At 45.6% G+C, this 25,255-nt stretch overlaps 1 protein-coding gene across 1 annotated transcript in view; it reads left to right on the forward strand.

Moving 5' to 3' along the window:
• KIFAP3 (kinesin associated protein 3) overlaps positions 1–25,255 on the forward strand; it is a 1,147,560-nt gene that overhangs the window by 287,666 nt on the left and 834,639 nt on the right. Inside the window, exon 7 of the mRNA XM_069231084.1 lies at positions 12,769–12,893. Within this exon, the coding sequence (XP_069087185.1) occupies positions 12,769–12,893 (125 nt within the window). The remainder of the gene's footprint in view (positions 1–12,768; positions 12,894–25,255) is intronic.

The raw sequence follows: 25,255 nt of genomic DNA on the forward strand, positions 1-25,255 counted from the left end.
GGGTACAGACCTTGTTAATCAGTTATTCTTATATAGAACTTGAAATCAATAAATAGTAATGAAGTGCTGGAATACCAAATCAACTAGAAAAGATAGGTTTTTAAAGTCATTCTGAATGGCATAAGGATTTTAATATATCTGGGCTGTATTTTCTAGCTCATGCTTCAATAGCCCTGGAACACAATAGACATAGGTTATCCTATTCACTTTCAAAATATATTGGCTTGAATCGACGTCTAACGTATTTCAAGCTTCCTCCCTTCTTTTTCTAAGATTTGAAGTGCACTTTGTTGCAGGGAGCCTTAGACTTACATCATTTATGCATGATATGCTTACCATTATCACATTTGAGTCAAGATAGTAATTTTTTGTATTACAAAAGTCTAATAGAACCCCAAAGAACAGGGCAGGAATTCACCTTGGAGGAAGCTTGAAGAGCTAAAGGTGAATGAGGGCAAGAAAAAGGGATGAGCAAAAAAGGTACTGTGATCTGGCCATCTCCATAAAGAACCCATTGAAAAGTGTATATAAAGAGATAAGGAGAAGATGCAGCATCACCATCCCTACAACTCCAGGCATTACGGACACTCCTGTGGCTCTCTCTGTATGTTTTACATTTTGACAACATAACATGGCTCCTTCTCAAAGTGTTCACCATTGGAAGGTCAGCTCCACTTCAGGTTTGATGCAACTGCCAAAAAAGCCATTTCCAGGTCAAAGGAGAAAATCTCCAGTCAACAAAATATTAGCTGTCCAGACACTTCTCACATCGCTTGACGACAAAAAGATCACTATCAAGACACTGCATAAAGGAGATCAACAACTGCATTTGTTGTTGGCAGTGCTATCAGATTTCTCTTCCAGATGACTATTCTGTCATCTTCTCCAGTCATACCCATTGCTATCAAAGCCGCCTCAGTGATGAAGATACCAGTGGACTATCCACTGCATGTACCCTTTCAATCTCCGCAGCTTCCTCCAAAAGAGCATGGTTCAAAGCATATGGTTTTGGTTGCGTACCACAACTCTCTTATGCTGACATTTAACCAGCTCACCCCTTTCAAAAAATCTTACGTTTCCTCCTCTAGAAACCAAGCCCCCTGGTACACAGATAAACTACGCTCAGAAAAGTCAAAGTGTAAAACTTTTCACTGAACGAAGATGGCACTCAACAAAATCCCATATTGATAAAGAAGCCTATAGATCATTGTTGAACAGTTACCATAATCAGCTCAAAGTAGCTTTTAAATCCTATATAGCAGCTACTATTGAATGAGCTGAGAACTCCACAAAGGAACTTTACAAAGCTTTGAAAAGCTTTGTAAAGCCACGAGCTTGCACCTGCACTATCCTTGCCTCTCAAAAACTATGTGGCAGAATTTTTTGATGATAAAATAAACATAATTTGTAGGAATTTTCCAAGCTACCGGTAACTGCCTGAGATGGAACCTGATCTTACTCAAACTTCCCCAAACTCTGTTGGTGTTCTGGGCACTTTTGAATTATGTGATCTCAAGCAGGAGATGTTCACCTTAGCCCAATCGGGGCTCCCCTTAGACCTTGGTCCTCCCACGATAACTTCCTATGTAGCCAATTCTAGTACACAATCAGTAATGGCACTTTATTCTCTCTCCATTAACTCAGCCCTACTCCTGACTGAATAGAACTGCACCCAAGTACCTCTGATTCTTAAGAAGCCCCCTTCCAATCTGAAGATCTTCTTTAACTGTCAACGGATCTCTCTACTCCCTTTGCTAGGAAAAATATTAGAAAGCTACAGCAATAAACTGGGGGCAACCTTCCTAGAAAAACATAAGATCTTAGACCCCTCTTAATCAGGTTTCAGAGCATTACACAGCACAGAGACCAGACTAGTGGCAGCCACAGACACCATCAGACTAGCATTAGATGCAGGTACACTGGTCATGTTGGTACTACTAGATCTGTCCTTGGCCTCTGAAACGGATTCACAATCTATCCTCATTTACAGACTGCATGAAGTAGGAATATATGGTAATAAGCTACACTGGCTCATGAATTTTCTTGACAGTTGAACCTAAACTCTCTGTTTGGACTCCTATATATCAAGAATGATGCCTATTAATCAAGGAGTCCCAATGGGTTCCTGCCTGAGCGCAACACATTCTAACATTTAAGAAGGCGCCTCTAGCTCATATAGTGAGATCACCTGGGTTCGAGGTTGTGTCTTATACAGGCGATACCCAATGTCTCATCTCTTTTGGGTCAAATCCAGAAAAGATGAGATCTCAGTTTGCAAGTTGTAAAAGGGAAATCAATGAGTAGATGACTAACAAATGTCTCCACCTAAAAGGTGAGCAAACCAAGATTATACTATTTGGTAAAGCACAGGAGTTTTGGTTGGCCGACTGGTGGCCTGCAGAACTTGGTCCTGTGCCCCCTCCCAAACAGGTGGTGAAAAATCTTGGTATCAAGATCGACCAAGCTCTGTTTATGAAAGACCAAGTCAATACCACCTGCGGCACCTGTTTTGCCACAATGCGGCTTTTAAGGAAAATCTTCCTGTGGCTTCCATCTAACTCTAGAAAGCCCTTAGTCTGGGCACTAATCACCAGTCGCCTGGACTATAGGAATGCATTGTTAGTGGCAGCACATACTTCCTAGCTGACTAAACTGCACGTCATGCAGAATAAAGCTACTAGGCTAATTTGTAACCTCCCCTCCCGCTCATCTGCTGCCCCATTCTAAAGACCTTGCACTGGCTCCCCATCAGAAAAAGAGTAATCTTTAAGCTATGCTGCCTGACCCATAAGGCACTAAACAAGGGCCCCCCCCCCCTTCTCTGCACTCCAGACTTCTTCATTATCAGCCCCCCAGACTGCCTAGGTCCACTAATGAATCTTAGAACTCCATGCATTCGCATCTCCAGATATAGTGGCATATCCTTCTCTTATCTGGCCCAATTCCATTGGGACAAACTGCCTCTTTACATACGCACCTGTTCCGACTTCGCAGTTTTTAAAAAGCTGTTAAAGATGTGGCTTTTCTAATAAGTACACCTCTGCCCTGAACAGCAAAGCATCAAGATACTACTTCGGGAGTGAGTTTTGCACTATTTCAAATGTATGTAACATAACAACAACATATGTCCATCTCTTACATCAGGATGATGCCTTTACTATATGATCTAAATCTTTCCTGTGGTAACATGCCAAATATATAACTTCCACCTGTGGAGCACCCTCAAAGACCCAAGTAGAGGTCTCCCTATGCTCTCACGCTATAGGTGACTTTTTGGATGTGAATTCATCCTACGTATCTCTCACACTTACCTGGGCAACAGGTTCTCCAATAAGGCCTTCACCTGTAGGTAACAAAACGTCTTACCAGGATGTTTTTCTGAAGGGTACTGTGAAATTAAGTCTTCTAGTTGAAGTGCCATAGTTAAGTCTCTGTTATAATGAAGATCCTAGAGCCTCGCTCACCACCTAGACCTCTTTTGCTGTACGTTCCTTGATCTGACAGGAGAAAACAATCCAGGTAGGACAAAAATTGTGGTGCAGAGACTTCTCAAGGATATAGGCCACCAGAGCAAAACTCATTTTTTCTCCTTCAAGAGCCCTAATCTGTCTCGACCAGAACGAGAAAGCATGTTTTAGCTCTCAAGACATCTGTTCCTCTTTTGAGAGATTGCAAATATATACATGTCTCAGGAAGGAAAGGCTGTGGCATGGCAGTGAATGTAGGAAAGTACCATCTTTCTTGGCATGTTACCCCCATTTTTACCTGTATGTCAATACGTTTTGCCTGCCTCACTCGGATCCCAGTGCTCATAACTTATGGCCTAATGTGTGTGTTGTCAGTAGTGCTTACCTGTGTCACTGAGGCTGTGCTAATCAGAACCTCAGTGCTTATGCTCCCTCTGCTTTTAAATTTGTCACAATAGGCTATTGACTTCATTTACCAATTTCAGTTGGCACACTGGACCCACCTTATAAGTCCCTAGTATATGGTACCTAGGTACCCAGGGCATTGGGGTTCCAGGAGATCCTTATGGGCTGCAGCATTTCTTTTGCCACCCATAAGGAGCTCAGACAAACCTTTCCACATGCCTGCCATTGCAGCCTGCGTGAAATAGTGCCCACACTATTTCACAGCCATTTTCACTGCACTTAAGTAACTTATAAGTCACCTATATGACTAATCTTCATTTTCTGAAGGTTAGGTGCAAAGTTACTAAGTGTGAGGGCACCCTTGCACTAGCAAAGGTGCCCCCACATAGTTCAGGGCCAATTCCCAGGACTTTTTGAGTGTGGAGACGCCATTACACGTGTGCACTACATATAGGTCAATACCTATATGTAGCTTCACAATGGTAACTCCGAATATGGCCATGTAAGGTGTCTAAGATCATGGAAGTGTCCCCCCCATTCCAATTCTTGTATTGGGAAGCCAATTCCATGCATTCTGGTGGCTCCACCATGGACCCCCAGTACTGCCAAACCAGCTCTCTGAGGCTAGCAATGCAGCTACAGCTGCTGCCACCTCACAGACAGGGTTCTGCCCTCCTGGGGTCTGCGCAGCTCAGTCCCTGAAAGGCAAAACAAAGCATTTCCTAAGGTGTTACACCCTCTCCCTTTCGAAATAGGTGTAACAGGCTGGGGAGGGGTTGCCTCCCCCAGCCTCTGGAAATGTTTGAAGGGCACGGATGGTGCCCTCCTTGCATAAGCCAGTTCAACACCCGTTCAGGGACACCCAGTCCCTGCTCTGGCACGAAACTGGACAAAGGAAAGGGGAGTGACCACTACCCTGTCCATCACCACCCCAGGGGTGGTGCCCAGAGCTCCTCCAGTGTGTCGCGGACTTCAGCCATCTTGTTTTCCAAGGTGTGGGGACACTCTGGAGACCTCTGAGTGGCCAGTGCCAGTAGGGGACGTCAGAGACCCCTCCTGATAGGTCCATACCTGATAAGGTAGCCAATTCCCTTCTTAGGGCTATTTAGGGTCTCTCCTGTGGGTTTCTCTTTAGATTCTACTTGTAAGTTTTCAGCAGGAATCCTCTGCAACTTCTTCTATATCCTCTGACCTTGGATCGACCGCAGACTGCTCCAGGAACCGCTGTAACAGCAACAAAGTATCCAGAAGCGCTACTTTTCCTGTGCAGCTTCAGCTCCAGCCAGCAACTGTAACAGTTTCCACAGTGTGCACGCTCTGGGGACTTCCTGTCTTCACCCTGCGCCAGAGTGATGGAGTCATTTCCCTGTTCACGCAGGCACCTTATAAGTCGATGACCGGTTCTCTTGGACTCCTCTCCTGGTGACGGGCATGCTCCTTGGAACACAGGTGGTGGACCCTTCGACACAGACTGTCCTAAGGTCCTGCTGTCCCAGTTTGGAGGAGGTAAGAGCTTGCCTTCCCTGAGTACAACAGTACCCCTATGCACTGCGTCGTCTTCACCTCCTGAGGCCTCTGTGCACTATTTGCAAAATTCCTTCGTGCACAGCCTGGCCCAGGTCCCCAGCACTCTATCCTGCGACGCTCAACTCGCTGAGTTGACCTCCGGCAGCGCGGGACCTTCCTTTGTAGTACTGCACCAACCGCATTTTGCACATCCTTTGTCCCCGTGTCCTGGGACTCCCGTGGGTGCTGTCTGGTCGACTGAGGGCTCTCTGAAGTCCTGAGAGCCCCCTCTTCCTCCTCACGCAGAGTTGAGGCCCCAAGGCTTGTTGCACGAATCCAGCGCCAAAATTCACCTGCATCCAACATCTCTTCGTGGGACATCCATTGGATCACGCAGGAACCCGCTGACATCTTCCTTAGGTGCACTTCTGCGGTCTCTGTCCAACCGGGGACTCTTCTTTTGCACCCTCTTCTGGGTTGGCAGGGGCTCCTGTCCTTCCTGGAACTCCTTCCGACTTCTGGACTTGGTCTCCTTCCTTTGCAGGTCTTCAGGTCCAGGAATCCACCATTTGGTGTTTGCAGTCTTGCTTGGTTCTTGCAATACCTCTAATCACGACTTGTAGTGTGTGTCCTAGAAAAAAACTTGCAGTACTTTACTCCTACTTTCCTGGGCTCTGGGGTGGGGTATTTTACTTACTTTTGCTGTATTCTTACTCTCCCAGCGATTCTCTACACACTACCATTGTCTAGGGGGGAATTCGTGATTCACATTCCACTTTCTTAGTATATGGTTTGTGTTTCCCCTAGACCTATTTTCTCCCATTGCATTCTGTAGCATTTCCTATTGTTTGTTCTATCCTATGTCTAATTACTTACATTATTTTGGTGCCTAGGGTATATATTGTGTATAATACTTACCTCCAAAAGGAGTATTGCCTCTAAGATATTTTTTGCCTTGTGTCACCCAAATAAACTACCTCTATTTTTGGTAACACTGAGTATTGTCTTTACTTGTGTATAAGTACTGTGTAACTAGAAGTGGTGTTGCAGGAGCTTTGCATGTCTCCTAGTTCAGCCAAAGCGGCTCTGCTATAGCTACCTCTTATCAGCCCAAGCTGCTAGAGCACTACTACATTTCACTAATAAGGGATAACTGGTCCTGGTGTAAGGTATAAGTACCCAAGGTACCCACTACAAACTAGGCCAGCCTCTTACAGTGAACAGCCAGGGGTGCATCTCTTCTGGAAAGACAGAGTGCTTTTGGAGATACCCCAGCATTTGCAGTGACCTCTTCTGGAAAATCAGACAAGCTTTCTTCGAAGTTATGCAAGAAGGACTTTTAATCTCCAACCGGGTTATCAGGATATCCCTTGGCTCAACAGATTTAGGCATCTCATAATTCTGCCACGCTATATCTCCAAGAGGATCCTTGTGACTGTGCCTAGCTTCCTTAAAACCAGAATCCCCTTCGAAGATCATGAGTCTCCATTTCACTACTTTCTCCTGTTTGGACCCAACATAAATAGCAAGATGTAATTTAAGAGAAATTAATTAGAGGAAGAGAAAAGGTTTTACAATTTGCAATACATCTACCATGACTGCTGACACCAGCTAAGGCAAAGGGTTTGATCCCATATGTCTTGTGATTCTCAACCCCAAGGCCAACAACAGCAAGAACAGCCTCTATACCATAGTATAACCTCAAGGATAGAAGACAGCAGCAAGAGCAGTCTTCCGTTTCCATGGAAAAGCAGCCTCATTTAAATCACGGACTGCCCCTGTGCACAAGTGCACATTACGTCCAACTAGTCGGTTTTGCAATAGCTTCAGAGCAGTATACACTGGGATTCAACACTCCTCCACTGTCCGTACGGAAGGAAGCTGTAATACTTCTGCAGAACTATGCAGTAAAATAATTTCTTCCTCTTGCAGAGGAAAAGGCATCTACATCTATTCCTATTTTTTTTAACAACTTTATTGTTTCGGTTAAAACATAAAGGGGAAATACACATGCGGAGGACACAACTTTTTCCAGAACTGCACAAAGTCTTGTACATTGTCATGGGGATGCAACATACTTTTTGTTCTCATTTCAGGTGGGCTGCAAATGGACACCACTTCTTCTCAAATTTGTATATGTGATCATGGCTGACAATTTCTCCATAGCATATATAGGCCACACTCATTTGGTAGTTTCCACATCTGATCTATGCTGAGGCAAGCAGACAGTTGTAAATGGGCGATTAGTTTTACCATTGGAATGATCATGGGATAGAGTCTCTGGTTGCCAGTTTTTCGTAGCTGTATCAAGAAAAACTCATAGGGAAGGGTGATATTTGTAATAGCTTGTACATGTGTGATGCCTTTGTGCACATAGGGTTGTATGTGAGGACATGACCACCATATGGGTTATGGAGTTCCCTGAAGCCCTTCCAGCATATACTGCAACACATCTTATGCAGTTGTGTGTGGGGGGGGGGGGGAGAAGGTACCTTGTGTAAAAAGGTTATATGCATTCTTCCTTTGCTGTATGCTTATCGAGGACCCCTCAGCCCTCTTCCACATGGCTCTGCAAGACTCCTCTGAGATTTAAGCCTCTAGGTCTCTCTCCCATTTGGGGTTGTGGGCATGCTTCTTTTGGAGGCTATGTTCTAGGATGTAGCAATAAGGCCAGAAGATACCCCTGCACCTAATGTTACTGAAAAGAGAGTCTAGGTGTGTCTCATCCCTGCAGATTTTGTTACAGGATGTGCCTCCACTAACCCAGTGTAGAGCCTCTGTAAACCTTTAGTAACCGCTCCTGCCAACATTGATTTTTTCTGTCAAGACCTTTCTAGTCCGAAGATCGCCATAATTGGTGAAGCCCTTTGGGAGGGAGGAATATCCCTGGTTCAAGGAAGGGAATCCTGGGTCTGTCATGCCAAGCGGAAAGTCTGGGTTGCTGACCAGTGGGATCAGAGGGAAATGGTAGGGAGAAAAATCTTTTTTTATAGAATCCTAATTGCCAGTAGCCGAGTAGCTTCATCATTGTAAGGAGAATGGTGTGGGACTCTGAGCGAGTCTGGGTTATAGTCCCAGTCCAGCTATAGATAGTGGCACTTTTCCGTGTTCGTATGGCCTTCATCATCCTTCAATGCCTTTATATGGTTCTGTGTTTTGTAATTGTTCTAGCTCCCCAACGATTCTGTGAAGGGCCTGCATGGTTCTAATGGAATTTCCTTGCTTATGTTTTGTCTCGGTTTGGAAGAGCTGTAGTTCTAGATCTGCTCTTTTTTGTTTGGCTAGGTATTCAAATGTGGCTGTATGAGAAATTAGTTTGCCTCCAAATACTGCCTTGGATGCTTCCCATAAGGTAGTGGGGTTGATTTTACAATTATTGTTTTCTGCAAAATAATGTTTGATGGTTTCTTTAATACAATCCCTAAGGGTTGGATCTAGCAGTACCATTTCATTTATTATCCAGAGTCTCGGAAAGGGTTTCTGCGGTGTGAGGGGGCTCATCATATGTAAGATGATAGCATGGTCTGACATGAATTTGACACCCAATGGATGAGTCAACTAGCCTGGGTAGCATGCTCCGAAAGTTGTCAAGTCAGGTGTAGGTCATGTGTTCGTTGGAATAAAACATGTACTCTCTCTTATCGGGCTGGTGATGGCGCCATAGTCTACCGGGTTTAGGTCTGCAATCCCCTGAATTAGTGATGCTGGTGGTTGTGTATCACTGTGTCTTGAACGAGACCTGTCCGCCAAACTCTAGTAATGTGTTATCGTTCTCCCCATTATGATGTCTCTCGTGGTGAAGTGAGAGATTCTAGGAAAGAGAGCAGAGTAAAAGCTTTCTTTGTCCTCTTTGGGACCGTCAAGCAAGATTATAGTCAGTGGGATCAAGTCTAATTTGTCTTGGATGCCGACCTGGCACCCTTCCCAATCACTATATGTATCTTCACTATGGAAGATTACATCTCTACTTATGAGTATAGCCACCTGTCTAGTTGTGCGTGTGTATGTGTAGGTAAGTACCCTCTTTCTTGGCATGGTTACCCCCATTTTCTGCCTGTTGTCAGTGTGTTTGACTGTGTCCAATGGGATCCTTCAAACCAGGACCCCAATAGTTTTGCTCTCTCCTGTGAATTGTGCCTTTTTCTCCCCACAATTGGCATACTGGTCCCCCCCCCCCAAGTAAGTCCCTAGTATATATGGTCCCTCGGTACCCAGGGCACTGGGGTTCCAGGAGATCCCTGTGGGCTGCAGCAGTTATTCTGCCACCTAATGGGAGCCCATGCAAAGGGTTCTGCAGGCCTGCCATTGCAGTCTGCATAAAAGGGGTGCATGCACTAGTTTTTACTACAGGTCACTGCAAGTTACTCCTATGGTAGGCCCTGTGAGCCCAGTGGGCAGGGTGCAGGTACCTATGTGTGAGGGCACCCCTGCCCCAGCAGAGGTGCCCTCACAAACTCCTGATCAATTTTCCTGGACATTGAGATTGCGGGGACGCCATTTTACGCGTGTGCTGAACATAGGTCACTATCTATGTCGAGCTACATAATGGTAACTCCAAACCTGGGCATGTTTGGTATCGAACATGTCGGAATCATACCCAAATACTGTTGCAAGTATTGGAAGTATGATTCCATGCACTCTGGCGGCTCCTTAGAGGATCCCCAGCAGTGCTACCACCAGTCTTAGTGTTTTCCGGGCAGCCCAGCTCCTGCCATCCATCAGACAGGTTTCTGCTCTCCTGCTGCTTGATCGGATCAAGCCCAGGGAGGTTGAACGAAGTATTCCCTTTGGGAGAGGGTGGTAACACCTTCTCCCTTTGGAAATAGGTGTGACTGGCTTGGGAGGGGTAGCCTGTCCAAGCCACTAGTTTGCTTTGAAGGTCACATTTGGTGCCCTTTTGCATAACCCAGCCCACACCGGTTCAGGGACCCCAAGTCCGTTCTCTGGCGCGAAACTGGACAATGGAAAGGGGAGTAACTACTCCCCTGTCCATCACCACCCCAGGGGTGGTGCCCACAGCTCCTCCAGAGGGTCCCTGGGTTCTGCCATCTTCTTTCCAAGGTTGACAGGGAACTCTGGGAGCATCTGAGTGGCCAGTCCAGGCAGGTGACATCAGAGCTCCCTCCTGATAGTTGCTTACCTGGTTAGGTGACCAATCCCCCTTTCAGGACTATTTAGGGTCTCTCTAATGGGTGGGCCCTCAGATTCGCCTTGCATGATTTCAGCAGGACTCCTCTGCAACCTCCACTTCAATTTCTGGCAAGTGGAACTGTGCCTGGATTCTCCAGAAACCGACATCGCTGCTAACTTCGAAGAGGACTCTTCTGCAACTTTGTTTCTCCGGCTCCTGCCATCTTTGCAACATTTCCCTGGGCGTGCATCCTCAGAAGATTGCAACTCTTCAGCCTGCACATGAAGAAGAAGAAGGAATCTCCTTTGGGGTGGAGGCATCACTCCCCTGCATATGCAGGTACCTGGCTGCAATAACGACGGGCAGATTGAGTCTCCTCTCATCTTGACTGGCATGGATCCTGCATCCGGAGTGGTCCCCTGTGCTCCCTCTACCAGCTTTCCCCCTTTGGTGGTGGTAAGTCCTTTCCACTCGATGCACGACTGTACCGCCGTGCCCCGTACCCCTGTGCCCCATGTCCATTGCAGCTACCAAGGCTTGTTTGCTTCACCTCAAGGGGTAACTTCAGGCAACATGTAGCTCCGGCCCCCAGCACTCCCTACTGCAACTCCTGGGCCTCTGCGTGGTCCTCCGATGACGTGGGAGCATCTTCTGTGATGCTGCGTGGGCTGCTTCAGCGACTTCTGTGTCCTTGACTTGTGGGACCTCTGTGGGTGCTGCCTCTACTCCTGTGGGCCTTCTGCGAAGCGGAGGGTCCACTATGACTCCCCCTCCTGGGTAGAGTTCGCCTGGACTTTGTTGGTCCCATGCAGTACCTCTTTTCCTCCAACCACAATTTTTCTTTGCCAAGGCTTGTTGGTGGAAATCCTTTACTGACACCAATCTGCAATCCAGCTTCCAGCGTGGGACACCCTTTGTACTCATCAGGAACTCTTCACCGGCTTCTGGGCTGCAGTGCTTACCTGTCTTCCTTCTTCGTCGTAGTACCTCTGGCTGGGTAGTATCTCCTACTCCTCCTGGACTCCACAGACACTTCTGGACTTGGTCCCCTCTCTCCACAGGTCTCCCCCTTCAGTAATCCATTGCTGTTTTCTTGCAGACTATTCTGGGTTTCTTGTTTTTCTTCTTTTCATCCTTTGGGGTGGTTTTGGGGAAATCCAGTGTTTCACTCCTGCATTCCTGGTCACTGAGGGGTACTGCATGACTTACCTGTGTGGTTTTCTAGTACTCCCAGCACCCTTCTGGCTCATTCACAGCAAGGTAAAGTCCCTATTTCGGTCTTAAATGACTCCTTTTCTAGTCATGAATTTCTCTTTATTCATCACCGCATTGCCAATCTCTTGTCTAAGAAGTTGCACCATGTGCCACAAAATGAAAACTATGGCACAGAAAACTCTGCAGCCACTTTTTCAGGACTCACCATTAATGCCTAATTTTACAGGAACACTGTTGTCTTTTAGGTATGTAGTATGGTTTGTGTGAGATGCTGTACGTGTTACAGAGCCGCTTCATGCATAGATCTGACTGCAGTGGTGTGGCCTAAAACAGCAGTACAGTAGCTTCAATGCACATACATTTGTTGGTGTGATGATAATGAAGAAGGTGGGGGCACCTAGTAGAAATGTTAAAGTCCAGGGGATCCCACTCCCAAGGTATTGTTTTGTGACATATTCTTATTACCTCTCCTTTATCCCAAAGTGAATCTGGCACACCTGGTACAGATGTGTGTTTAGCCATCCCCTGCCATTGTTGATCACTTGTAAAGGGCCTGATTTAGATGTTTGTGGATAGAATACTCCCTCACAAATGTGACTTATGTCGTCTGCCGTATTATGATCCCCATAGAATATCATGGGAGCATAATGCGGCGGATGGGAGATCCATCCAGTTTGTGACGGGGTATTCTCCTCCGCCGACATCTAATCAGGCCTTTACTCTTTAATACTGGTTTCCTACGATTGAAGGGCATCTCTGATCTGGAGTACACGAACATGCACAAGTAAGAATATTTAAGATCAGCATTGAGACATGGGGTGGAAAAAGATAGGGAGCTAACAATGCCTTGCAGGGACCAAACAAAAAGCGAGAAGGAATGTTTTTTATTTTCGTCTCCGGGATACCTTGATCAGTGCCGAAGGCAAACGATAGATCATCAGGAAGGTCTCAAGCTTTCTTCAGCACAGCATGATCAGCTTTCTTAAGCCACCTATAAATACTGAGTCTTAACGCATGCCTTTTCTTCTCTGTTTTCCATTGCAGTTTCTCTCAGTTCCATGGGCTGATTACGCACTACAAGATTGGTGCTCTCTGTATGAACATCATTGACCACGAATTAAAACGACATGACCTCTGGCAAGAAGAACTCTCAAAAAAGAACAAAGCAAATATCCATTTGTAAAATGTGTTGCATTTTAATTCAAAGACTGTGTGCGTTGATGGCATGCTCTGTGAACAATAGAAAGAGAGGCATGGCACACAATGCCCTGTGTTTGTTGGATAGTAAATTCCACCAGGTGTTGCAGGCCCCACTGCAGAAGTGGCTTCTTCTATACACATAGGAGAATGTTAAAGGCTGCTCCTAATTGTGTATCCGGTCCCGAAAATTTACATTTGCGCGCATGAAACCATTGTCCTCTTTTGCCAAAATCCTTTCATCCACCTAATGTATAGGCAGGAGTAGCCAGGCAGGTGCCATATTATGTTCAGGCAGGGCAAGTAGTGCTCCCCCATGTTTCTCTTTTCCCTCAATTGACTTCAGGGGAAACTCTGGACTTTCTGGGACCCAAGAAGGGTTGGATAACGTCACATGACCCTTGGACCAAGGGGATATTATGTAATCTATTAGATTGCCGTGTCTCTCAGGTACTGATGTAACTTCTGTGTGCTCTATAAATCTGATATAATCTGTGGTGTTGCCACACCCTCATAGGTGAGACACATTCCGAGAACAGTTAATCCAAAACCCTAACTTAAACTATTTGCAGTTTAGAGGGTCACCGTGACAGGGCAGACAAAAATCACTTACATTTCCCAGTCTCAGAAGCGCTCTTGCCCATGTTAGGGTAGGTCACAAAGCAGGAGGTTCCGGTGGGCCTCGATCTAGAGCGATCTACCTGAACAAGCTATTAGCATTATGGCAGCTGTACCTCTATACTGATGTCCACCACCACCCCTCTGTGGCCTAGCTGCTTACTGAATTGGGGCAAATTTATTTTTTGGCTTTAGGCACGCTTCATCACAACAGGTACCATAATGGCGCGCCTGCCCAATGTGGATGCAGGTGGATCTTAGGTTTAATCACGGCAAAGACTACTCTGTCTCCACCATGTTTAAACCTCAGGTGGCCCTGTGGATTAAGGGCTGTCGGAGTCAGATCTGGAATTTCGCCCACCTGATTTAGCTGGGTACAGTTAGAGGTCATTTTTCACTGTCCATCACTGCCGGGCTTAAAACTACCAAATGCTCCCCTCGCCATAGGAGAGCACTGTAAGTGCATGGCTGCGCATGTTGACTGAGCCCTGCACCATACAACGAAATGCATTGATGGGAACTCATGTGACGGTGGTTCTTGGTAATGCTTTATAAATTACCAGAAGCTTAGCGGTCATTTATAAATCTGGTGGGTGGTGCTTCTGCCAGCACGACTGAGTCATTTACGCCGTCGCCCTGACAGAAAGGGCCAGCCGCCAGAATATGAATCTGGTACCCTGTATATGAATGTGGTGGGGGATTAAATTGCGGGATAATAATTACTATACAATTGGAAATAGTTGAAGTCAAATATCATGATATTATCGATCAACAAGAAATAAACCCTTTTCAAATAAATTAGGTGAAAGCAGAATACCAATGTGAAACATTTAGCTTCAAAGGCGATACTACATAATCACAAAAAAAGTTTTACTGTGTTCTCGTGACTTATTTATTCCTTGACACAAGGATTACCTTTTTGAAAAATAAGGTATTGAAAGCTTCCTCAATGAGCAACATCTTGTAGTTTTCTTTAAATCTGTTTTTATTGTTTTACATAAACGGCAATAGCAACTTAGGCAAGGATGTGTTGAGGCAAGGGAAGGGCGGAGAGAGAGCCCTACATCCCTTGAGGGCCGTTAAACAGGATACATGCAAGAGATAAATGTATGCACAATGTACATAACTCCATCCAGACAAAGCAGATACAGGAATGGTGTATATTGTGTGTGATCACATATTTAAAGGGTGAGGATGTGATGGGGTTAACTGAGTATACGCATGTTGGGGGGTGGGAGTAGGAGCAGCACTCGTGCTAGGGAGAAGCAGGTGGCGCTGGCGGTGTAGAGGCTGTTGTATAATAATGTCCCTAGGGGCGAGTCCGTTGTGTAGTCAGATTTGTGGGCTAAGTATTATAGTGAGTCTAATGTACCCCACGTTGCCAGATATGGGTTGGTATATATGATTGACAGCAGAGTAATAATGTGTGGTTGCCCCTTTATGGTGGTCAAGTGCTGTTTTTGGCTTCAGTATTCACCACAAACCTGTCCCATTGTTCGCTGCCTGTGAGGGCTAGACCTCTGTGCCTTAGGGAGAGTTGCACACTCGGCTCCACCTGTGCCCATTGTAACAAAGTTTTAAGCCATTTAGAGATGGCGGGCATCACAAGCACATTTCCTTACATTGCTATTAACCTTTTAAACAATACAAACGCTATGTCAATAAACCTATGCAAGTGCTTATCTCACTTGACTTTAGTTTGTAGTCCGAGAAGACAAAATACAGGGGTGGGGAATAGTGGGTGACTGGCCAGACCTGTCTTCATGGCTGGTCTCTCATGCCAAGTGCGTGGCAGAAGGGTGGAGGGGTGGTGGGGGAGGGCATTCCCACACCATATGATAGAACCCTGCTTCCAGTAATCCACAGTGCAGGTATCCCAGCGTTGTTGTAGGAAACATGCACTTGAGGCGCTGAGGGGATAAATATGCCTGGTGGAGATAATTGAATTAGGTGAAATGGAATCTGGGATTCCGAGAGACTTCCTTCACTTGTTGAAGGGCATTTGTCCACAACTTTGGGGAAATTTGCTGTGGAAGGACTGCATTCCAAGAGTCAAGCGGTCTTGCCATTTCCGCAGAGGCGCCTGCATTTAAGGTTTCGTAGTGAAGGGAAATAGCATGTCTCTGACTAACCCCAAGCAGTAGTGACTGAAGGATGCCAAATAATGGTGGTTCTGCATTGTTAGCACCCAAGGTGTCACGCACTAGCTGAAACAAGGCATGGCACATCAAGATGTACCCTGGTCCCATGGAATAGGTGTCCATGATGTCCTCATAAGTCATAAAGGGACCCATCTTTGAAAAAGTCCTCAACCTTCACCAGCTCAGCTGTGGTCCACTCAGTCATGTCATGGTGCGCGGTCGACAGAACTCCTGCTGGCATCTGGGCCACCGTTATCAAAGGGGAGTAAAGGATGGAGTTGGACTTGCCATGGACAAATCTGCAGCAGAATGCTCGGGCCGTAGTCATCGGATTAGATCCTTTAAGCATAGGGCATGTGTGATCCCTCAACCAAGTGTACAGACCTGTCGGACCCAGTCTCGCACATATGGATGTTTTTTCCGCACTTGGGGAATCTCTTAAGCCAACATAAAGGCCACTGCAGTTGAGCAGCAGCATAGCAGAGCTTGATGTTGGGCATGCTCAGGCCACCTTCAATAAATGGTCTTTGTATCACTGCCAAGGCAATGCAGAGCCGGTCTTTCCCCCATAGCAATTCGAATAGCAGCCCGTTCAAGTTCGCAAAAGAAAAGCGTAAAAGCACGATCAGTAGGGCTGCAAAGTAGTATAGCAGCCGAGAAAGAATTAGCATCTTGGCTATCGCTACCCTCCCCATCGGAGTAAGCAGCAGGGAGGACCAGAAAAGGATCGATCCCCATATAGAATGCAAAGCAAGTCCCAAGTTGCCCTCCTTAAGGTCATCATTGGAGTGATATATATGTATCCCCAAGTATTTGAATTAACTATGCCACCATTGTAGGTGATAGTTTGGGAGTGCTGCTATGAGATGGACTGGAACCTGTGTGAGGGGGAACAGACAAGACTTCGCCCAATTCATCCTAAGGCCAGATGTAGCTTTAAAGGTATCTACGCGGGCAATCACTTCTGGTAGCATGGCCCCTCCTTTACGCAGAAATATCAATGCTTCATCAGCGTAAAAGGACACAATGGGATAGTTATTTAGTTCATATACCCCCAGTACTGGGCATGCAGGCGCAATTAACAGGCAAGAGGCTCCATAGCTATTGTCAACAGCACTGGTGAAAGCGGGCACTCATGTCTGGTCCCCTGCCTAACAGAAAAGCATCACATATCACACAGCCCATCTCGACTCTGGCCATCGGAATCGAACTGAAGGTATGGATTCACTTCATAAATGTCAGTCCGAAACCCATGTGATGTAGTGTCGCTAGCAGGAGTTCCCAACTAAGAGTATTGAAAGTTTTTTCGATGTCTAGAGAGGCTGCCACCCTATCATACTCTGTTCCCTGTGTATCCGTAAGAGGCATCTGATATTAAGAAAAGTACTGCGTCCCGGAATGAATCCAGATTGATCCTCATGGATTAATGCACCTATCAAGGGAAGAAGCCTATTTGCAAGTACTGTGGCCAGTACCTTGCAGTCAAGGTTAAAGAGGGATAGAGGTCTGTAGGAGAACACATCTAATGGGTCGAATTCCGGCTTGGGCAAGACTACTATCAGTGCTTCGCGCTGGGAGTCCGGAAGCTGACCTCTGGACTGAGCTTCATTGAATACATCTAGGAGGGGCTGGGCTAGGTGTGTGGCGCACAGCTGCGTGGTCAAAGTTGCAGGGGGGGATAAGCAGTCACTACCTCTGGCGGGTACAAGAGCAATCAAAGCTGCTCACCAACTGCAGCATGCCGTTCATGGGGTCCTACGTGCTTCAGAGATGGTTCACAAACAGCTTGAATAAGCAGCACTGCTACCCTGGGGGTAGTGGGGAGGATGACTGCATGTAGCACCTTGAATGTGCAGACACCCACCAGAACTTCAAGATGTCCTAGCTCAAGACCCACTGCATTGGGTTTGGGCGGCAGCTGAACCAAGTACAACCAAGTCCTCCGAGGTCTCAAATGATGTGCAGAGGTGAGTGCCTTTCCACTCACTGCGATGTTATGCATGAGTAGCTAGGGTCACGGAGGGGGGTAGGGGAGCAGCTCCCAAACCGATGCTGTAGTGTCAGGGTCCAGACGACAAATGTAGCATAAGGAGGTTAGGGCGCAGTCAATCCAAGCAGTACTGGGTCCAAAGTTATGTGCAGTTGTGGGGGGCAAGTAGCGCTGACCACCCCAATGCCTTTGCAAATAAGACAGTCAGCCCAGCCTGGGGAAGCTGTGGCGCATGTGTGATACAGGCGTAGTTACTCACATAGGGACATCCAGGAGCGTCATCCCATACCCCCGCTTTGATCATCGACTCACACGGCCTCTCCAGCAATAGCAGGGATCCCTCTGGCCACTCACGATATGATCGCAGGCAGCATGTGGGTTTGAGCTGCTGTGACTCCGCAGCTCTTCTGTGGCTCACCAATGCAGTGTCGACCTCCACTGTAAGCGTGGAGGAACGGCAAGCTGGGCCTCCTCAATGCTCAGTCACTCTGTAGTGCGTTGGCCACGCACCTGAGGGCCACATGGGGGTACCTCAGCAGCAGTCGATATAAGGGAAGGGGTAGATAGTGCAAGCCGTATTTATGAGAGCCCCAGCGTGTGTAGGCACAACTCACCTTGGACACACACGTAGGGGAAGACACCGCACTACTCTGCTGTCCCTTCCCGGTGCTATGTCTAGTGTGGGCCCAGGCTGCGCAGGAACGGCACCTCTGCTGGGAGTGCTCTTTCTCTTGTGAGTGACCAGGGGCCTGGCACCCCTGCTTACTCAGCTGATCTTGCTGCAAGCTCTTGCGGGCCAGCTACAGCACCCCAGCAGGAACATGAGGTTGCGGCGGTCCAAGCCACGCAGCAGGCCCAGTGAGAAAGCATCTCCCCTTAGTGCTGCAGCATCTCCGATCAGCCATCACCTTCAACAGCTCTCAGGGGTCTCTAATGGGTGGGATGTATAAAGGATGATGTTTGGGCCGGACACTGACCTTATTACAAAGCATCCAATGCGGCCGCCGTCTTGGCCTCGCCCAACCTACGTCTCGTAGAATTGATTATTTTGTTTTGTCTTGGTACTTGGAGATATACTAGCTGTCGTTCAGAAATCCCTTGCTTCCTCATGAAACATTTTTAAAAGCATGTTCCAGAACATTTACAAAGGTTAAAAGACTTCATGTTATTTATTTTAAGACCATCTCCAGTGGCAAAGAGGGAGTACTGGAGGCAGTGTGTTTATTCATGCAGTGTCTGCATGGCATGCCCAAACCCTGCTAGGGTACTACTGGCAAGGGCACTTCTGCCAGAGCATGCTGCAAAATTTGTGCACGGGTGTGAACATGGCATGTCTGCCCATGTCTGTACTGGGTGTGCCATCGGATTGTAACAGGTCATACCTTGTGGAGGGCATGCTCAGAGGGTATCATTAAAAAACTCATGGAATACACTAGAACGTTTTTTGTTACTAGATACGGTTTTTCTTAAATAAGACCACGTACTGATATATGCCGATGCAAACCCTCCACATTTCCTGCAAAAAAATAATCTGAGGGGAAATCATGGTTACATTCTGAAATCTTTAATCAGTGAAATTTGCCAACTATTGTTTGCTACCCAACAAATAACCCCTTTCCTACTGCACCACCTGGTGTAATGGTTTGTATATTTGGTCGTTCTATACACCAACTTAAAATATATTGAGCACATGGACAGCTCTAATATCACATATTAATAGACAATAAAAATAGTCTACATTTCCTGGAAAAAAATCAGAAGGGAAATCATGGTTGCAATCAAAAACGAAAAAGCACTCAAATTTGCCAGCTGTTCACTACCCAAGTCACCTCTTCCCCTCTGCATAGCGTACTGTAGTACTGTAAGGCCCTGGTAAATTTGATCTTCTATCCCCAATTCAAAGAAGCGTTGACAAAGCCAAACTTCTTGCCTTGTAGACCAAGGTTCTCCAACCTTTTCTTTAATTAGAGCTGATTATGTTCAGTTCAAATCATCCTGAGCTACTAATAACATTAGTGTTGTAATGGTGACATCAGACAACATTATGTGAGCGACCACCTTATGCAAGATTACCAGCAGTGGTCCTCTCAGTGCATCTGTCACGGTTGCGATGAGTAAAGAAAACGGGCGTTGTCAATTTGTAATGCCTCCACAGGCTACATGGGTTATAGATAAAAGCCGTAGCTGCAATGCCCTGGTAGCAAAAAAATAATCTTAATAGTAAGTCTCCATAACACTGCATTATTTATCATTTAAATATCAGCTTTAGGTATGTTTTGGAAATCCACCCATTTTCCTCCAAATATCAGCATGTGAGCTCTGAAAAAAACACATTTTAATGCCAAAACATTTTTTGATTCTGTTATAAACAATCAATTCTGTTATACCCAAGCAGAATCGTCTAATTTGTTAGGCAGGAGAGCTACTTACCAGTGGCTGGAGAACTACTCACAAGCAACTTTTTGGAGGAGCCTGTTGTAGACCTGTTCGCTGTGCCAATACGTTTTGCTGACGCTATGCAGTATCAGCAAAAAACGAAAAAAAGAAGTTGCCGCCAGTCATGTCATTCTGTAAGCACAAATATTGATCATCACTGACTGCAGGCCGATGTAGGCTTCTTTTTAAAAAAAACAAAAAAAAAAGGAAAAAAAACCAATTACTGACGGATCAGATGGACACACTTAGATCGGTAAACTAAATAAGTATTGAAAAAGTCAGTAGGTGTCACCTTTTGCATCTATTGGCTTTGCCAATGCTATTTGGTGATTTTGCTGATGCTGAACGGCCAAACTTTAAAAGAAAAAAAGGCACAATGACTCATGCATGACAACATGTGTGTACCCATGAGTGTTCGTGCATGTTATTGCCTACAAATCTATGAAATCGTGTAGGCAGCATTTTCTTTCAATATATATTTTTTTAAATGCAATTTGATTAGCGCAAAAATATAATTTTCAGGGAGGACAATGGAGAACAGGTGGGGGGAAGCAAAAGGGAAAGAGTGTGGGCAAGGGAGAAACAGAGACACTTGAGACTAGGCAGAGGAAGCCACAGTAGAAAAATGCTAGGGACAAGTGGCAAAAGTAGTGGATGAGCTTGGATGGACAGATAAGGGAGCAAAATGGAAAGCACGGGTATTGTTTGGGAGAGGGAAGCTGCAAACAATGGAGTGAGCTAGAAAGAACATGTACTCTCTCGCGTATTGTGCTGAATGAAAAAGAAAATAATAGCTTCCTAACAGTTCCTTGGAAGGATACAGTTCATCAGATAATAAGAACAGTAAAGAGACTAGGCTTCAGGGAAGGGGCAAATGGGAGAACGGAAGGGACAAACACAAGATGAACCAAGAAAGCCATTGCATTAAAAGCTAGAAAATAACACTGACCACAAAGACAAATAGTGGTAAACAATGAGTTGGTCCAAAGCCCACTGTATATTTTTGGTATCTCCCAAAATAGGCTTTCACCTACCAGACAGTCTGATAGGGTGAGATGTAAAATATGAAAGTTTATATGCTCAAATGTGCTTTTAGCGCAGCGACCAGCAGCACGTAGCAGCTATGGAGCCCTATAAAAGAAACTAAGACAAAATTTGTAAATGCCTGCGAGGTGAGAGGGGGGGGAGTGATGGAGTAGTGGGTGGGTGAAGTGAAAGGGAGTTGGTGTAGAGGGGTTAATAAAAAATAAAGCTGGGTATAAGGAGGAGTAGAAAAGCAGCACATGAAGGAGAGAACTAAAAATCATATGAACTCTGATGGAATGCTAAATGAAAATGAAAAAAGTAGTTCCCCAAAAGTGTGGAGTGGAAAGATACAGGTCAGCTAGTAAATAAAACAAAATGATAGCAATGTGGCTGTGCTCCAGGAGAGGGATAAACAGAGGAAGAAGAAGGAAAACCATCAAGTAAGAAGCAAGAAAATACGTGCCAACAAATGCAGGGTCAAAGCTCACTCTGAGGTCTTGCTCTAGCCCACAAAAAGTCTTAAGCAACCTTACAGTTAAGCTGTCTATTAGATGAGACCTACAAATGATTGAACACACGCTCAGCCAATAATTGATTACCAAATAGATGTCATATTGGTTTACCTATAAAATAATAATAACCATACGTCTAGGAGTGTGATTTTTGTGGATAAGCTGCAAGTAACAGTCTGTGAGCTAGATAACCATTTTTATTATGCTTGACTTCCATGACGCAGATGTAGACCAGTCTGAATAAGCTGAAATATTCTGTTGTGAAGTAATGGTGAGCTTTAGGAATAGAACGGTGTGGGCAGAATACCTGTCTACTATGATGATAGGCAGCAAGCTACTGCACCATTCAGTATTGTGCCCCAACTCTGGAAGCAGCATTTCCATACATTTTAAGACTAGCTGAAGATCATCTGCAGAACGAGCTGCCAACAGAACTAGGCTAAAGAGAGTTAAGTAGTAGAGCAACAGTCTAAAGTATGTGGTACTGTAAAAAGTTAGTAGAAGCACCCAGTTGAAAGAATAGAGACTATAACACTAAAAATATATAAATCTATATAGATAAACATAGATATAGATAGAGAGAGCGAGCGAGATAGCTGTGCACAATTACTGCTTTTTTAGAGGGAGAAATGTATAATGAAATTTAAATGTTCAAGTGCCATGAACATTATGATCTTGAGTGAAGCCTCAAGTATTTTTTAATGCATGAGCTGAAAAATATCAGTTTTCCTGATGGGTACTTATAAACGTAGATTCCTCACATTATTCAGCCAATTACTCACCTGGTTCCACTTGACCGAAATTTTGCAGGCCGTCAGCAGCACTGAACAGGTTGAAGCTTGTTGCACATATTTAGCACTCTTCTGGCTCCCTCTGGCCTGCTATCGGGCCCCAAGGACCAGCCTCAGGATCCACTTGACTCTGCAGCCAACTTCCAAGATCTGTGCTGGTTCCTTCTCCAGAGATGTGATGTCGTCAGCACTGGAGATCGATCCTATGGAGTATGTTAACCCCAGGATCCGGTTTACTACGATTTAATTCAGAGAAAAAACTTTCTCTTAACCGAACCCTTCCTGAGAGGCGTCATCAGCATTTTGGCTCAGATTCTGATCATCCTGACAGTGATGATGGGGGTGATTTACCTCCACACTATGATGATGATCTATATGAACTAGAAGAAGACCAGTGAGCTAGATTCCTCCCCACCCTATTGGACCCTCCACTGAGCAGAGTGCATCATTTGCCTTGGGGGTTAGACGTGCAACTGAAGTCATGAACCTATAGCTGCTTTCAGCTGCAGTTAAAACACATGTCCTAACTCAGGTTTTATGCCCTTGGTCAGCCTTCTCTGAGCCCCTGCTTCCATTTAATGAAAACTTGATTGACACCCTTGAGGGTACTTGAGTGAAGACTTGCTCTTGTCCCCCGGTGACTAGGCAGGTGTCCAAGTTCCACTGACTGGCGCTTACTCACCCAGATGTTTTTTCTCAGCATCCAACTCGTGAGAGTTTGGTGGTTCAAGCTTCCACCAACAAAGTCAACCCAAATGCATTCCCTACAGCCCCTTCAGACAGGAGTCGAAAAGGAAAGAGCATCGGGGAAACAAATGTTCTCATCCTACAGCTTGTAGTTCGGGTCAGTTAATGCAGTCTGTCGCTTAGGCTGCTACACACATGCTTTTTTGAGGTCTTAATAGCAGTCCTTGAGAAGTTTTGTTAATCCTTGACTCAAACCATTCAAGATGGCCAGGATGCTGCTAAATAATTTGTCATTAGTGCTGGCCTGGATACTGCTGACTACTTGGGGTGTATGATGGGCACCAGTGTGGTGCTTGGCTACCACACATGAATGTGATACTCGGTTTTTCTGGGGACATGGAAGCATCTCTAATGGGTAAGCCACTTAATGGGTCCTGCCTTTTTGAGGAGAAGGCTGATTATGCCCTCAAACACTTTAAAAAAAGGCAGAGCCACAGTGCATTCTTTGGGTCTTTCAACCCCTGCTTGACAGTTTCCTCAGCAGGCTGACCATTCCAAAGCTACTCCAGAGGGCTGGCATATAGACACCGTCAGGTCCAACCACCACAATATATCAACATTAGTGGGTTGCCCAAATAACCCTCTCAGGTTTTGGGCCACATTCAACCGAACAGAAAAAAAGATGTTAATTGTGAGGGATGGATGAAGCAATTTGATCTGTCAACAATAATTCTTCAATTATTATTGGTCTTGAACTATACTATCCTCTGTGCTTCACACTTGTGCCTTCTAGGCAGTGAAGTCAGGTTTGAACAGTTTCTTAACCAAAAACAAACACAATTTACGGTGCTTATATATTCACAGTGTAATAATAAAAGAAAAGAATACAACATTAAAAAAAAAAAAAAAAAAATACAGACTCCTCCTGACAGTTAATAAGTACTATAGACGGTCTAGTTGATTCCTTTTATGTCTAGATTTGTCCCAAGGTAGCTCCCCAAAACATTCTTTTAGATTTCCATGAGTGGTTGAATGATAGATCTCCAGATCTCCGCTTCACCATGTCTTCAAGTAGGGAAAAATTGAATTTCTTGGATATCTGGATCATGGCACAGGAGAACCAATTTATAGTGGATCTATACACCAGGCCCACAGATTGAAATATTCTACTCTGTTTTAAAAACAGTCACCTGAGATCCTTTAAAGAGAATTAACCATACGGACAATTCATGAGAATTCGTAAAAACTGCACACAAAAAGAGGATTACTTTGCCAATGGGGAAAACCTGTGCAATAAACATATTTTTTCTGTCAGGTCCAACCACCACAGCGGCAGTCACCCGGGTTCTTTTGTGACTGGATCAGACAGACACCATACATGCAAACAGACCTACAATTCCACCCAGCCCTCCACACCTGCGGCATCAGCCTCTAAGCAGCTTTAGTTTGCGGTCAGCGGTGCATAGCTGCCCTGGGGAGGCAGCATCAGATATTTTCTTCCATATGTCAGGCTCATACACACGACAGATGGATCCTTATGATTGTCCAGCAGGGCTATGCCCTTCCATTTCTTTTCTACCTCAACTCATCAGAGCATCTTTCAAAGGAGCCCAGTCCATTTTGCTGCAAGAGGCGTAGGCTGTACTGGTCAAAGGGCCCATCAAGAGGGTGCCAGCCTTTGAAGTAGTTAAACTTTATTACTCCCAATATTTCCTTGTACCGAAGAAGGGTGCAGCCTTCGTCCTATTTTGGATCTTTGCCCTCTGAATGCCTTCGTTACAGAACAAATTTAGAATGCTCACACTGGCACAAGGTCTGTCTGCCCCGTATCCAAGGGACAGGAAAGTTAACTTTGATTCCTTATATGCCCATCCTGCAGTCCCCCAGAATTTACCTATGATTCAGGGTTGGTCGAGAGCATTTTCAGTTTACTGTGCTCCCCTTTGGGCTTACCAACACCACTCGGGTATTCATGAAACTGATGGCCATTGAAGGTGGCTTGCCACAGTCAATCGTAGACCGCCTCCACAGGATAGAGTGCCTCCAGATATCCTTGGGGTTCTCAATCAACTGGCCGAAGTCGCACTTGACTTCTTTAGAGACTTCCCTTTATTATAAATGTTCTGGACACTG

Source organism: Pleurodeles waltl, chromosome 4_2 (genome assembly GCF_031143425.1).
Source record: "Pleurodeles waltl isolate 20211129_DDA chromosome 4_2, aPleWal1.hap1.20221129, whole genome shotgun sequence".
NCBI classification, from domain to species: Eukaryota; Metazoa; Chordata; class Amphibia; order Caudata; family Salamandridae; genus Pleurodeles; species Pleurodeles waltl.